The 15,565-nt window shown below is 47.9% G+C and overlaps 4 protein-coding genes across 4 annotated transcripts; 1 reads left to right on the top strand and 3 right to left on the bottom strand.

Annotated features, from left to right (window-relative positions):
• Nucleotides 1-2,485: 2,485 nt before the first annotated feature.
• On the top strand, nt 2,486-4,597 carry TRIVIDRAFT_172255 (uncharacterized protein; the record flags this gene model as incomplete). Its single annotated transcript, XM_014098000.1, has 1 exon — nt 2,486-4,597. One exon carries the CDS (start codon nt 2,560-2,562, stop codon nt 4,453-4,455), a length of 1,896 nt encoding a protein of 631 aa, XP_013953475.1.
• Nucleotides 4,598-4,980: 383 nt separating this feature from the next.
• On the bottom strand, nt 4,981-7,766 carry TRIVIDRAFT_193722 (uncharacterized protein; the record flags this gene model as incomplete). The annotated part of the gene is made up of 7 exons (XM_014097999.1): nt 4,981-5,222; nt 5,343-6,097; nt 6,166-6,287; nt 6,488-6,728; nt 6,794-7,141; nt 7,207-7,247; nt 7,317-7,766. 7 exons carry the CDS (start codon nt 7,764-7,766, stop codon nt 4,981-4,983), a joined length of 2,199 nt encoding a protein of 732 aa, XP_013953474.1.
• Nucleotides 7,767-9,792: 2,026 nt separating this feature from the next.
• On the bottom strand, nt 9,793-11,704 carry TRIVIDRAFT_69271 (uncharacterized protein; the record flags this gene model as incomplete). Its single annotated transcript, XM_014097998.1, has 5 exons — nt 9,793-10,083; nt 10,137-10,774; nt 10,827-10,953; nt 10,999-11,240; nt 11,299-11,704. The coding sequence occupies 5 exons, from the start codon at nt 11,702-11,704 to the stop codon at nt 9,793-9,795; spliced, it is 1,704 nt and encodes a 567-aa protein (XP_013953473.1).
• Nucleotides 11,705-12,557: 853 nt separating this feature from the next.
• TRIVIDRAFT_49586 (uncharacterized protein) lies at nt 12,558-14,291 on the bottom strand (the record flags this gene model as incomplete). Its single annotated transcript, XM_014097997.1, has 2 exons — nt 12,558-13,477; nt 13,547-14,291. The coding sequence occupies 2 exons, from the start codon at nt 14,289-14,291 to the stop codon at nt 12,558-12,560; spliced, it is 1,665 nt and encodes a 554-aa protein (XP_013953472.1).
• Between the last annotated feature and the right edge of the window lie 1,274 nt (nt 14,292-15,565).

Raw genomic sequence — 15,565 nt, 5'->3', positions numbered from 1 at the left:
TCGCCGGTTCGATCTTCCTCACAGCTGTCAAATCGCCCGTCCCACTACTCTAACCTCGGATGAGATGCATTAGTCTAGCAAGCTTAGATTGTCTTTTAGATTAACCTGGGCCGCCCTTGCTCGTCGCCCAGCCAGCCCCCGATGCCGGCCGATTCAGCTTCTCTTCTCAAGCTAGCTTCATCGGCCGGCTGCTGTTAAGGGCAGGCCGCAATTTGAGGCGGATGGTTGCTTTCCTTGTAGAGTAACGTCGGAGCAAAGTTTGATTCCGAGCTCAGCTCGAACTAGGATTGAGAGGGAATGAGGAGGGATCTCGATACCGCGGCTACGCTTTGACATGTAAAAGTGGGTTTGTGTTCTGTAACACTGTCAGCCATATGGTGTCTGTGTGTACCACAAATGTCAAGAATAGATCCACACACTCTAATTTCACAAAGGCTTGAGCCATGAGTACGAGTAATATGCAAAGGGTATGTTGTCGCACAACGCACAGCTTGCGCTGAATCGAGTCATCTGGCATGGTGAGGAATCAATGCGTCCTGACCGACTCCAAGCCACACGCTCCCTGCATAAGACTTACCTGATCGATAATCAGGGAAAAAGCAAATCACTCAGCTACCTGGCACGGCCCAATACTAACACCCCATACTCCATATTATACGGTGAGTCTACCGGTGGCTCGGCGTGCGACTTCAGTCTCTCTCTCTTGGAATAGAGGTACCGGAGATTATTCTTATGTGCGTAGGCCATCAGATAGCAGAACAGTATCAAATTGCCTGGCCATCATAGGCTTCAATATTGCATTGTAGTAGACGGCTTACTTTGGAGAAGTCACTTTGGGTCTTCGTTTATCGCTCAGTGACCAACTACCAGGTCATTGGTGGCCACATGCATAGGCAGGTCTCACTTGTTAATTGGGTCTCACATTTGGCTGACCTGTGACGTCTGTTTTCAGCGCATGACAAAACCTGATGTTTATGTCTCAGATATTGGACGAATGCAAGGAGTTGTTGTGACAAGATGCTAGCATCCTCCCTTGATGGCGTAGAGAAGGGAGATTGCGGCTGAATGTCAAATGACTCCGCATTGTATCAATGATCGTATACGTAGTGTTGATTCGTTGCAAGCTCCAAGTTGTAGGCCTCCATGGTCAGGACTCAGCTGAGATACTGGGGCTAGCTCACTTCGCTTAGAGTATATGGCTTCAGCCACTCATTGTTACTCTCATCTTGGCTGCTTAGCTTCCAAGACGGTAAATGTGAGATAGCAGCCAATACGTTGAGACCATTAGGCACCAACTGAACCACGAGCATGTCGTTGTTCCCGTGCTACCCCTCTTGTTTGACTTGGTACAATCTGCCGAGTCATCTGAATCTGGGGATGATGCCTTACCTAGACATCGGAAAACAGCACCACGAATATTATGTGAGAGTCACTGTCAGCTAAAGGACCGTGTAGCAAAGCTGATAGAAAGCATCCTGTTGGTACCAAGTAGGATTGTCACATATGGCCTTGCCCAAGGCTTGGCTCGCTGCCTCTTGAAGCGCTCCAGCTTTATGCGGAGCCTATCATTTTTGGCGTCTCATTTTGAGACCAAGAAATATGTCGCAATGGATTCTAAACGGAGAAGCCTAGTTTGAGGGAGCACTGCATATAACATGAAGCTTTAGACATGTACCCAAGAGCTCGCCTCCAGGTTAGTACACATCGTGTAGGAGAATAGGCGACTATAGATGGCTAGTCGTAGATTCTTGTATTACAGCATTTGTGCCCTGGCTAGTAGGTATCTTTTTAAAGAGCTGGTGTAGCAGTTGGTGATTTGATCGTTTTCTGTTCATAAAGGACACCTAAACATCGGTTATTATAATGCAACGCAAACAATTATGTATCTTTTACGCCATAGAGTACGCTTCAAACCGTAAACAGATCGATTCCTCACTGCGATCAATATGTTGTCACGCGTAGAACTACCTGCAGGCACAGCACAATGAAGTCATCAGTTTCATCAAGTCCTCTCCAGGGTAGCAACACACGTAACCAGTACGACAGATGCTACTCAAGCGACACCTCCTCAGGTCCCGCCCGCAGACGGCAGCAGTCATGTCGACGAATCACAGTGCTGCAAACGCCGAATTTGCCACTCAGCTCCAGCGCTTCAGCCGCCTGCAGCCGCTGAAGTCTCAACTGGATGCAGCGGGGCGGCAGTGTACCGATGGGGTACTGTTGCTGCTGCGGGCCAGTAGCGGATACCTGGCGGTACACCGAGCTCCGTAGACTGCTCCTCAATCCGGCGATCCGCCTGCCGATCGCCGTACCTACAGGTAGCTGTGCAGGTCTCACTACCTATCCCCTTCACTCTCTCACCATCATCAAACTCCCGCTCAATGGGCCGTGAATTCGTCCACGATCCATCTGGGATGGCTTACGAACTGGCCAGCTAACATTTCCTATATCTAACTGTTTTGTTATCTCCTCTACGGGCATCTCCCGTCCTCGCAATTGGTCTCGCCGCAACGCTGTGCTTCCCCAAGTGGAGCGGTGAAACAAGTCGTCATCGACATCATGTCAGAGCCGGATCTCGTCGGGGCTTCAGTCGACAGCCCAAACAGCTCCGATGGCGTGCATCGACAGGCTGCCATCCTCGACCGCCATCTTCCGGAGGGCTATTCGGCCGATCCAGAGGTGAGCTTGGCCACCGAACCCGTCGAGGTCGCCGTGGAACCCGTTCTCGCTCCTTCATCGGCGAGCCAAGATCATTTCGAGTCTCCCGCGGCCTCTGCGACAGAATTGGGTGCTTCCAGCAATGACAATGGACAAAATGGAAGCAGTGATGCAACACCAACTCTGGAGACGCTAGAGTCCTCGCTGAAGCTCCAAGGTGGCGACATCCATCGCGACATGTTCAAGATCAAGGCCCGAGCCAGCTCCCTTCGCCGATCCAACACGTTTTCTCATCACCCTTCGCCCCACCTGGGCCCGACCGATGAGTTGACGCATTCCGAGCAGCTTGAGCCGGGTGGTTTTAGGCGGCAGCACCTGCTTCGCCGAGCTCGACAAAGGCGGCAGAGCGGACTCATCGTGGCCAATACCTTTGTCGATTTCCTCGACCTGTATGGCAGCTTTGCTGGTGAAGCCCTCGAGGATACTGACGAAGACGAAGACGAATCTGCCGTTATTGAGGGGCCTGAAGAAGCCATTGAGGATGATGAGCAACGTCCGCTGCTGGTGCGGCCCAAGGCCGATCGCCGGAAGAGCTCCCGACGCCGTGGCCGCGAGGGTGATGCTAGCACGGTCAAGACCTTCTTCACGCTCATCAAAGCCTTTATTGGCACGGGTATCTTATTCCTCCCCAAGGCATTTCGCAATGGAGGTATCCTCTTCTCCTCTCTTGCACTGGTTTCTGTATCATTGGTCAATTGCTTTTGCTTCCGCTTGCTGCTTGACTGCCGCCACAAATATGGCGGTGGTTATGGAGAGATTGGTCAAGCCATCGTCGGCCCTCGGTTTCGAAGCCTGATACTTGCATCAATTGCCATCTCTCAGCTCGGATTCGTCTGCTCGGGCATCATATTTACGGCAGAAAATCTCTTCTCGTTTCTCGACGCTGTGACTAAGGGTGCCGGTCATTTTGGAGTGCCAGCTCTAATTGGACTTCAGTTTCTCCCCCTCATCCCGCTCGCTTTGATCCGCAACATCTCTAAGCTAGGCCCTGTTGCATTAGTGGCAGACGCCTTCATTCTTATTGGACTTGTGTATATCTGGTACTACGATATTGGAAGTCTAGCCAGGCACGGCATCGAGCCGAGCGTCAAGTTGTTCAACCCTACCGACTTCCCTCTGACCCTTGGCTCAGCCATCTTTACGTTTGAGGGGATTGGCCTAATTCTTCCGATCCAGTCAAGCATGAAGAAGCCACATCATTTCAAGGGCCTTCTCTATTTTGTCATGTTCCTTATCACAGCCATCTTTACGTCGGTTGGAGCACTCTGCTATGCAACCTTTGGTGAGAAGACCAAGATTCAGATCATCTCAAACTTCCCCCAAGACTCTCCCCTTGTCAATGCGGTTCAATTTCTCTACTCGCTGGCGGTGCTAGCAGGTGAGCCTGTGCAGCTGTTTCCTGCGGTGCGTATCTTGGAGACATCGATTTTCGGGGAACGAGCCACCGGCAAGAAGAGCGCGGCAATCAAGTGGAAGAAGAACGGCCTTCGGACGCTTACCATTGCCGCCTGTATCGGCGTTGCGGTGGTCGGTGCAAGTGATTTGGACAAGTTTGTGGCTCTGACAGGGTCGTTTGCTTGCATTCCCTTGGTGTACATGTACCCAGCATATTTACATTATAAGGGTGTTGCTGAAAGTAAGAGGGAGAAGTGCTTGGATATCGTGACAATGGTTGTTGGAGCTGTTGCCATGGTCTATACGACATCCGTCATCGTAGCACAGTGGATTCAAGGTTGATGATATTCAGTATGTAGAACAGCTCGTAGGCTATGTATGACGTGAGCAGCTTGACGGAGTACGGCCCGTCTGATGTCTGACATATCTTCGACTTGGAATGGACAAACAGTAACTTCAGACGTATCCATTTTTTTTTCTTATGCTGATGCCATGCACTTTGAGTAGTTCAATAGTGAATGACGCGACCCTTTTTGTACGAGAGGGATTCTGAGCGACACCTTACCCATGATGAATCGGTGATGCTGAGCAGGATATAGTCTATTTGAAACTGCTTTCAAGCACATACGACAATAGGTAGTGAGAAACTCGGGATCCCGTCAAGTTTCTTTATCGAGGTTCAGAGTCTGCGATTTTTGGCGTGGTGTGGCCCCGGATTCCAAACAATTTCGTTTTCAGAAGTCGTAGAATAAACAGTATATATATATATGTACTTATCGTTACAATGACGAACCATCAGACCAGAATAACAGGAGCCTACAGAAAAACAAAACTTTTAGATAATACCGAGCAATCCCCGAATCAACTTTACCACCCAAATGCACTCTCAAAATACTCAATAGAGCTGTTCCGTGTACGTATAGCCCGATACGTCGCATCCCTGGCTGCATCTGACATCCCGGCAGGACCACATGTCATCACAGCAAGCCGTGATCCGGACTCGGTAGCAGCGGTCGCTGCTCTCTCAATGATTGTCGGGATGTCAGGCCTGCCCGTATCAATAGTCAGAGAACCGGTTGCAGATATGCTATCCGTTGATTCAGAAATATCTGTCTCTTCTTTGCTCTTGAGCACGCCGCTCTCTGCGGACACTTTGTCCGCATCTCCAATTGGGATTTTATCTGTAGCGTCGATTGAAACCTTGGCAGAGTCTGTGCAATAAAACATACATCTGATCTCATTCAGCGTAAGCGCTGCCGCAAGTTCCTGCTGGGCAATCTGATGCATAAAGGCTCGATTACGATCGGACCAAACGAGTGTCAATCCGCGTATGCGTGTTCGGCTCGATTTATTCGATGCCTGTGAGATATAGTCAAGCACGTAAGGAACCATAGCTGCGATGCCAGATCCACCAGCAATAAGAAGGACCTCGTCAAATTTCTGCAAGGGCTCGCTCATGCCATAGGGGCCTTCAAGGAGGATGGTCTCTTTAGACGTTGCAGGGACCTGGGATGACTTTAGGCAGAGATCCCGGAGATGGCGAGTCCAGCCATCTTGTGGGCGGATCCAAAAAGACATGAGATACTCGCCTTCCATGGCCTTAGATGATGCCGCGATAGAGCCAACCGTTGTGCTACCTGTAGCTGGGGCTCCAGCCTGTCCTCTATGCTGGCTTTCTGTGGACTGGCTCCAGTAGGCCAACGTAAAAGGGTGACTCTCCCATCCAGTTAACCGGAAGGGCTGGTAGAGATAATAGTGCTGACCAGGTCTAGGTTTTATATGCGTGTTGATTTGAACACGGATAATATTAGCATCCTGGTCGTAGGATATAGCAGCGATGCTCCGATTGAGGGACTTTTTGTGCAGTTGGACGTGGAGGTTGCAGTAGACTACTCGAACGATCCTCAGGAAACGATCAAAGCTCCAGATAGCAACGAGAGGCCATAGATATGGATCATACTGCCCATCGAAAATAGATGTGTGGCTGTAACAGAAGCAGTAATTAGTACGTGATGGCATTTGAGCAGCGTATGTCAATGTAAGGACACATACTAAAAAAGAGCAACAATCACCACGACGGATAAGATGATGTGGATCATAAGAAAAGACTCGTATATCTTGCGTCGGAACCAACTGAAGGAGAATAAAACGATGAAACTCATTGAAATCGTTGCCTAAAGCGGACCAACATCAGTACACACAGTCGTGAGTATCAAGGGTCTTGAGGGGATTTCGGTCAGAAAGATTGTCTTACCACAACCCCAAGGGTAAACCAGGCTTCATGGAATGACTCACGGTAAGAGACCCCTAGATATAATCCCTCGTTAGTGGATGGCCTCTCTGGATAAATGAAAGAAAACATGGAATGCAACACACCCTCTCCGCTTGTGAAATAGAATGCTGTGTATCCGATGGAATGAAGGATGGCCTGCAATGTTGCTACGCGTGCAACGTGTCTGTGAAAGAGGTTGAACGTAGAGAATTGCCAGCCTGTTAACCAGATGAAAATATTGTTACGCCCACTGAACATCCAGAGTATTGGTAGGTTGGCGTAGGCGATGATGCCCGTTCGGTCGGCGACATATCGCCATATCTGAGGGGACATTGCAGACCAACTTCCATCAATGTCGCGTTAGCTTTTTATATCTCACCAACATGTTGTCCAGGCAATGCTACTTACTAAAGATTGCCATTAAATGGACGGTAGTTTACACAACAAAGTACAAAACTGATGATCCAGTATGAGAGGATGACGAATGACTCGATGCGAGTTGGTATAGTGCATCCAAACAAGAGCTGGCTGCGAAATGGCGGTAAAGCGCTCGGAATCGTAAGGTGTTTGGTGATCCGTGAATACGAGTATGCATTTGATTGGGTTCCAGATGCTGACTTCTCGCGACTATCCGCTCTTCCGGTGTCCTCAGGATCGGTAGATGAAGGAGGCAGGCGACGTTCATTGATAACAGAAATGAGTCGATGCAGGGTTCCGATGAGGATAACACCCCCCCAGAATCCGTACATTGCGAACCTGTAGGATTGAATATGTCAGTTTCAACCAGACGAATATTACCATATGACAAAGCTATGTCTCACCCATAAGCTCTGTGCGTTCGGGCCTCATAATCCCACGAGTCCTATATAATCTTGTTAATGCTGCTAAAAAGTAATACAATGGGCAAGGAAAGAACTGGAGAAAAGCATGCCTCTGTGCGGAAGCCCAAGTCGAACCAATCTCTCGTGATTAAAATCGGCGTCGTGAGATTAATTAAAGGGTTCGAATCAGCCTGATCAAGGACAGGAAAGCCCTTGATGGCTTCAATGGTCAAATTCGCAGCCAAATCTGCCTGTGATATAGGCTCTGCACCCCCATACTCCTGACAGGCCCACCCAAAGTAGCTGAAACCAGGTTCCAGGTCAGCTGGCGGGCAATAGGTCTTGGAGTTGGCGTAGACGGATATGGTTTTGAGTGGATTCGTGCAAAGCCCCAAGTAGTAATTGCCGTAGCCGACACCTTCAAAGTTGAGACCTCCGATAATTCCGAACACAGCGGAGACGCATTCCTGGTTGACAGCAATGGTGTTGGATAGTCCATGTGATGCGAATAGGCTGACAAGAGTCAGGAAAACTCTGAGGAGATGCCTTGCGGCGATCATGGTCACAAGATTTCTCCAAGCCCTCGGGAATGATATGTTCCACAGTAGATTGGCGAAACCTTTTCCTGAACTGGATGCCAAGATAGTTCATCGGCGTGGGAGCTTGCATAGTAAATACTATATATAACATGACTTTATAGCTATGAATCACATGCCGGTAGCCGCTCATGCCGCTGTCGGCTTTTGCTTCAACCTTCTACCCGCAGTTCAAGATTTTTCATCACAATCAGCCCTCATTCATCCACAACCCTGACACCATCAGCCAGTGGGATGGCACGCCCTTTCGTGATTGTATGCAGTCTCAGAAAGACTACCCTCCGGTAATTGAAAAAAATTCTCTGAGCATTGCCTGATATGGGCCTGATCCGCGGTCTAGATCACTTATTAAATACCTCGCGTTGGAAAGTGACTCAATCTCTTAGCTAACGATAAACTGATCTTGATCTTATCAGATGGAATTTGTGTCATCAGATAAGATTAGATCGTATTCTGTCATGCTACTAGTGCCTCTGTTGAAGGAAGGCCCACCTAAACGTCTCCGTCTACTTTGCCGGAATAGGAATCTCGTAATTCTCCTTGACCATCCTGCGGTTCTTTCTTCCCGTTGATTCAATGGTAGTGGGCCCATACAGTGGATAGTGGCTTGATTGCAACACTACACTGCAGTCTAGACTCTAGGTACCTTACGGAGGAGGTCTCCTCCAAGTGATAAACGGGAACCTGTAACTCACCATCAGAGCTATGGAGGCTTATGCCGGCAGAAATTGAGATAGGGAGATGTTTATGGGCAATATTAGCCATAGTCGGCACTTGTGGATTGAGCATTCAGGGGAATATATGTTAGACAGGGTAATTTGAAGCCCAAATCGGCAGTTATATTAGAGAGCGACTATCCAGCATCCCACGTTTACTATTCAGCATCCTGTTCTCAAATTTAAAGCGGTCTGGGCAGTGACAATAGCAGATATTCGAGGGATATATAAATGGTAGTAGATAGTAGCGACAGTAGCAGAAAATAGAGATAGGTACAGAAAGTAGCGAGAAAAATAGACACTCCAGGAACCGCATATCTATTTAAGTAATAGTCATGAATGATCTCCATTATGCCTTGCTACAACATTCGGAACTCTTCTTAGTCGCTGGGTGCTGGACAGCTAATATGGGGTGTTGAATAGCCCTTTCATTATTTTATCACGCTCGAGTATGTCTTGATTGTTTTCCTACTACGCTATTAATGCAGTCTTTAATTAGCTAGTGTTCCAAAGTTGATGAAGATCGAAGTGGCCGCAAAAGCTACCATTCATCAAGTCTCCATGGAATGAATGAGATACCCTTAGAGATATGAGCTTTCAAACTGAGTAGCTCTTTATGACGTTCGGTAGGATTTTTTTTTCCTTTGCTTTTCTTTTTTTACTTTATAAATAACAAACCTGTGAGCCCTTAGTGACAACTTTATAATCCATACTAACGTCTCTTGCATATCCCCATAGTTACATGGCATCGCATGATTTCTGGCTCCATACCACTATTTCTTTTTAGGGATACATTTCCCGGAACTATTTTAATGTGAAAATCCTTCGAATACATTACTTGCCACTAAGCAGCGCTTTACCAGAGGCTGAAGCTACCATTGCTAACCAGCCAATTAGCGAGTCAGTGGCTATATCTATTTATGGTGGAGCGGTAGCCACTGTGGGAATCCGGCACACTAATCACTAATAGATTGCAAAACTCCGTGGATGTGAGATCTCTGGGTGCTGGTGCGGCTTTTGGTTATGTGGATGCTGATTTTTAGTAACATTCGCGAATCTGTGTGAAGCTGGTCAAATATGATTGTGTATTTTCACCAGCTACTGCTCGCAACCGTGCGAGTGCTTTATCCGCAAGCGAGATATTTATTATAAAACCAGCTCCTCCACACTAGTTCTCAGAATACCATGACGATCAATTCCAGCCCTAAGGTTGGGATGCTAGCCACATAAAAGTGCGTAGTTGAGAATTACGGTCTCAGGAAAGCAAATTTCTTTCAGGTCTGTAGTTCTGGCCAGATAGTGGCCCAAAACGCCAGCTGCTGTTTCCGGTAATCGTCATTCTCAATGAAACTCCCTCCTTCGCGGAATACAATGTTTTGAGGATGCCTGGAATCATATGTTGGCCATTTTGGAAGGTTCGGGTCTTGGAGTCCATGGTTATTGGGATTGAGATCATGGACAAATGACACCCAAGATCGCGACATAAATGACTGAAGCCTTGCATAGCTTGGGTAGGGCCCAATGAAGTTACTGTTGTTATTGGGGTTGTCAAACACATACACAATCTGTGATTGATGATTAGCAAAGAAACGCTGAGATTGAAACAGTTAATAAATACCTCAGAGTAGTGTGTCACATATACCGGCGGCACAATCATGATGGAGGGTTCCCTCATATCCCAAGGCGCTTGGTCGAATCTATATGTGTAGATTGGCTTTTTGCTTCGAGTGCTATGCCAATTTGCATAAAATCTTCGTCCTGAATGCATAAAGTAATCGCCAGCAATAGCAGCGCCGCGCTTGTACTGATATCCCTGATCCGCAAACCGTTCGGGTCCAGTCCCGAAGGGGCAACCCCAAGTAGGGTCATCTGGATATAGCTTCATAACCGTTTCTACTGTTGTATTGTCAAGACCGCTTCCAAGAGCCCGGATGTAGTTGGATACTTCCTCATCAGTGTTCAAAGGATTAGCACGGGGTCCTAAGAAAACAGCAGTGCCTTCGTCAGTATTAGTGCCCATGATGATGGCAACATCGGCGATTTCTCCTTTTTGGATAGACTGTGACGGTAATTGTGAGATGAACTCTCCATCCATGATTGGTGTTTGCCGGAAGCCAGTGCATGCGTCGTACAAAGTCTCATAGGGAACAGTTCGTAGGCAAGCCAGGCTGTCGTTCGAGGTACTGCAACCCACGGTTGTTGTAATGTTGTCGTACATGCCTTGATAGCTTCTCTGCAGTTGTTCAGGGGTATTAACTGTAGGATTAGCTAGGTCTTCTTTGCTCCATTTAAGGGGTTTCAGTCATACTTGGAGCTCCCAGCAAACTCGCGCTCTCCATAATTGCCCCGCGGAACAGCCCATCATTATTGCCATTGAAGCCAATTAGATGATAGCCCGTGCTGGAGCCACCTGCACTCTCTCCTGCGATGGTGACCTGGCACATGTTAATAATTGTTCACCTGCGGTAGAGAGTATTTACCATTTTAGGATCCCCACCAAAGCTCTTAATATTCTCTTGGATCCATTTGAGGCCTTGTCGCTGGTCAAAGAGTCCGAGATTGCCAACATTAGCATCTAGGACTTCTTTAGATGCCAAGAAGCCGAAACACATCGTTCGATAGTTGATAATAGCGCCCATAATAGGCTTATTCATATCCATAGAATTCTTGACGATATATGACATATTGTATTTGGGATCAGCAGACCCGCCGGCAATGAAACCTAAATGCAATTAATTTGGTTATATAGTAGAATACCAGGGATAGTGAGTTTCATTTACCTCCACCATAAAACCAAACGAAGACAGGTAATTTTTCAGAAGGCTTAACATTGGCTGGCCGGACAATATCAATAGTCAGGCAGTCTTCTCCCAGGGTAAGTCCGTCAATAAGACTACCCCCAACAAGATTAAGTGGGAATGAGTTAAATCCTGGACAAGAGTCAGATCGAACTGTTGCATTGCGTATCCCAGACCAAGATTGGTTATATGGCAGGGATCTTCGGAGGCGAAGGTCTCCAACAGGTGCTTGAGCATATGGAATGCCGTAAAATGCTTCTTGATTAAAAGATGGAATGCTCAACCCTGAATACGTCCCATTGATAGTGTGAACCGTGGGTGAAGACACAACAGAGACAGCAAGAGCATGCCCTATGAGGCTGAGGAAGCAATAAGCCTTGAACAACATAGTCTCAACTGTTACCCGGATGAATGGGCTACAACTACTTGAACTTACGAGTCTATGGAGTATGGAGTTTAGAGAGACATTTTATACCTATCATTCAGACTTAGACAGTTCTTTCAAACTCATTATAGAGACAAACACCTAGTGTGTTGTTCTCCGCAGCGGAATGGCTTTCCCACGATAGTCTAATTCCCCGCATCTCCCCGTTGCCTTGTTTCCAGGGGTTCCGGTTTGCTGGTCTACTAATCATTCATGGCCATTATTAGCTGGCATCCGATGCTAATACTCTTTGATGTCAATTAGCCATCGATATTTTATGTGGATGATGTGGTGATTTCAGTTGTGATGCTGCCACAGCCTAAACGGAAAATGTCTACACGATGTATACCTGTAAGCTCATTTTTTTATGCATCCCTTGATGCCCTTGGGAGCATCCTCGTGCCCACTCTGGACGAGCCAACTGATCATCGCATCGATTTAGTTTTCCATCCACATCTGTTAACAGATTTCCCACTCATTTCTGTAAAAGTTGTTCTAAACAGATTCTTTACAACGGTTTCATCAACTGCATCGAACATTTCGAACATTTCGCTAATTGAGACTTACCCACATTCTATGATGAAAAGGGAGATATAGTCATACGCAAATATATATCCGCACACATATATATCAGTGCGCTTGAAGGAACCAATCAAAATGACTTGGACGAGTAACTGCCATGGCTAGATATTGGTATTGAAGTAGTTAGTACATAACCTTGCTTCCCTCAAGCCTTCTTTGATGACAAGCGCAGATCTTAAGTTATTTGACATGGAGATAAAATTCATAAAGCTACTAGTATCTACTAGGTATGTGACTATGTCATCAACTCCGACCAGAGTGTGCTCCAGTAGGCCAGCTGTTCCTGTCTCCAATCATCTTTCTCCACCCAGCTGGCCCCAGCCCTGAAAACAATATTTTGTGGCTTGGAAGCGTCATATTTGGGCCACACTGGCTTTCCCTGAAGGCCGTGGTTATTTGGGTTCTGATCGTGGATGAATGATACCCAAGATCGGGACACAAAGCTGGCTAGCTCCGAGATAATAGGATACGGCCCAATCCAATTGACGTTTTTATCCGGATTATCAAAAACATGAACAATCTCGGTATAATGCGTGACGTACACAGGTGCAGTGGTCGTGACGTCGACCTCTTGCATGTCCCACGGCGCTTGGTCAAAGCGGTACGTGTAGATTGGGTGCTTGCTGCGTTGGCTATGGTTTATGGCGTATGCACGGCGGCCGGCGTGTATGTTCACATCGCCAGTAATGGCAGCTCCACGCTTGAACTGGACGCCCTGATCTGCGAATCGCTCGGGTCCGGTGCCAAAGGGGCAGCCTTGGATGGGATCATCAGGGTAGAGACGGAGAATGTTGGCCACAATCTTATCGTTGAGACCACCACCGAGATGCGCGACCAGGGACGAAATGTCACTGTCGTTATTCAAGGTCCCTCGGGGCGTGAAGAATTCAGCTGTGCCTTCGTCCGTGTTAGACCCCATGATGAGGGCGACATCAGCGATCTGGCCCTTTGCGATTGAGACAGATGGAGGCTGAGATATAAATTTGCCGTCAATGTAGGGCTTGAACTGAAAACCATTCACGGCACTGAAGAGGCTCTGGTAAGGAACGGTGCGGAGGCAGGCCAGGGAGTCTGCAGCGGTGTTGCAACCAACCGTTGTCGTGATGTTATCATACCACCCTTGGTAAGTTACCTTCAGCGTCTCGACGGTGTTCACTGTTATAAGCAGTCAGCAAAACATTAATTCCATCCTCATTTCATGCAGTCAACAAGGATAAAACCTACTCGAAGCACCAAGCAAGCTTGAACTCTCCAAGATGGCACTCCTGAATAGGCCGTCATTCTTCCCCTCAAATGCCACCAGATGGTATCCAGCCGAAGACCCTCCTGCACTTTCACCCGCAATTGTGACCTGGTTGGGGTCACCGCCGAACGCGCGAATGTTCTCAGATACCCATTTCATTGCCAGCCGCTGGTCGAAGAGGGCAATGTTGCCTACGCCCGCCGCCGCGACCTCCTTGGAGGCCAACAGGCCAAACGCCGATGTGCGGTAGTTGGGCACTACAGCGATGATTGGCTTATTCATTTCCATCGAGTTACGCACTATGAAGGAGGTGTTGTAGCGCGGGTCTGCTGATCCTCCAGCTTTGAAGCCGCCGCCGTATATCCAGAAGAAGACGGGGAGGTTGTCTCCAGGTCGAACATTGGCGGGTCTTACGATATCAAGCGTCAGACAATCCTCGCCCATTGTTAAGCCATCAGCGAAGCCCTGGGCGAAAGGCTTGTCGAAGCCTGGGCATGAGTCCGATCGTACGGTGGCATTACGAGAGCCTGTCCATGACTGATTGTACGGCACGGGATAACGGAGCCGCAAGTCTCCAAGTGGAGGTATCGCAAAAGGGATACCGTAAAAGGCCTCCTGGTTAAATGTGTTGAGAGTGAGGCCAGTGTAAGTCCCGTTAACGGTGTGAGCTGAGGGTGCGCTTTGGTGATGGACAGCTGAAGCACTAGCAGGAGACAAGCTGCTCATGCAAAGGAGAGCCAAAGAACACCAAGTTATTGACTGATGGCCATACATCTTGTCTGATTATGATTCTGTCAAAGCATCCTATCACTGGTCTTGGGTATTCACTTGCGATGCATCATGCAACCCATCGAGAAAACAGTGCCTCTTTTATAGACACGATGTTTGCTTTCGAGAGGCGTTGTCTTCCCGGGGAGCTACACGAGCTACACAATTTTCTCTATAAAAATCGATGTTCATTTCCGGACTGCCCGCTTGGTATCCAAGACAACAGAGCCGCAGCAAAACTCTCCCCGGACTCCCCCGGATTCAACGCCGGGAGGCGTCCTCTCCACACGTTTACCCCACGCCTGTCAGCTAAACTAGAACTCTCCCCGGATTCTCCCCCGGAGGCGTCCCGGTCTCTCCGCACTTCCACCCCACACTTGTAAGCTAGATTCAAGATCCGAACCAGTACCCAGTCAGCCGGAAATGCTTTCCGAAGCTTGAGAATTTCCATATTTTCAATTCTCCACTCCCTATGGTCATTTGTGACGACGTTCGAGTCTTGAAAGGCCTAGTGTATGATAGAATCGAAGGTTTACGACGGTGGCTTATGCGAACCCACGAAATGAATGCCACCACCATAGAGTCAACCCACGTGGCAACGCCTCCAAGGTCTTGGCCCTGTCTTTAAATGTTGGCGTAAGCTGACAACGCTGGTGCGCCAATCTCTATTCCAAGAATCAATTAGAGGAATTTAATGCCATCCAGTTCGAACGAACAGAATTAAGGCTACCACGTTGCTCTCAGAGAATATGGCCCAACTCTATTCACGTTATAGATATTACTGATTATAGATCTGGCCACCAAGCCACTGCCTATTAACGAAGCCCAACTAAAGTACTCCCTACTCTTGTTAGCCATCTCTCCGCATCCCGGCGTACATTAAATTCATCCAGTTCCTATATTTTAACAGGGGCCCCTATAGTGGTAGCTTTGTGTAGAAATATCCATATAGCGAGCCGGGTGTCCTGTTGTAACTAAGACCAAGTTATATACTAGTCTTCTTTTATAAGGAAGTGTAATTAGCGGTGCCTATTGGCATATTTTGACACAGTATGTCCTTAGTGAACATTCAAAGGAAACGCATCAGGCACAAAGCAACTTCATAGGCGCTTTTAGCACTTCTCAAGTTCCAATGCTAGTCTGTCCAGGCCATAGCTTTGGCTGAGATAATGCCTCTACTCATATAGTGCCAATTATGTAGGGTTACTTGAGCAGTTAAGCTGAAGAGCAGG

This window comes from Trichoderma virens (genome assembly GCF_000170995.1).
Source record: "Trichoderma virens Gv29-8 chromosome Unknown TRIVIscaffold_84, whole genome shotgun sequence".
Taxonomy (NCBI): Eukaryota; Fungi; Ascomycota; class Sordariomycetes; order Hypocreales; family Hypocreaceae; genus Trichoderma; species Trichoderma virens.
This window is presented reverse-complemented; position numbering and strand designations above follow the sequence as displayed.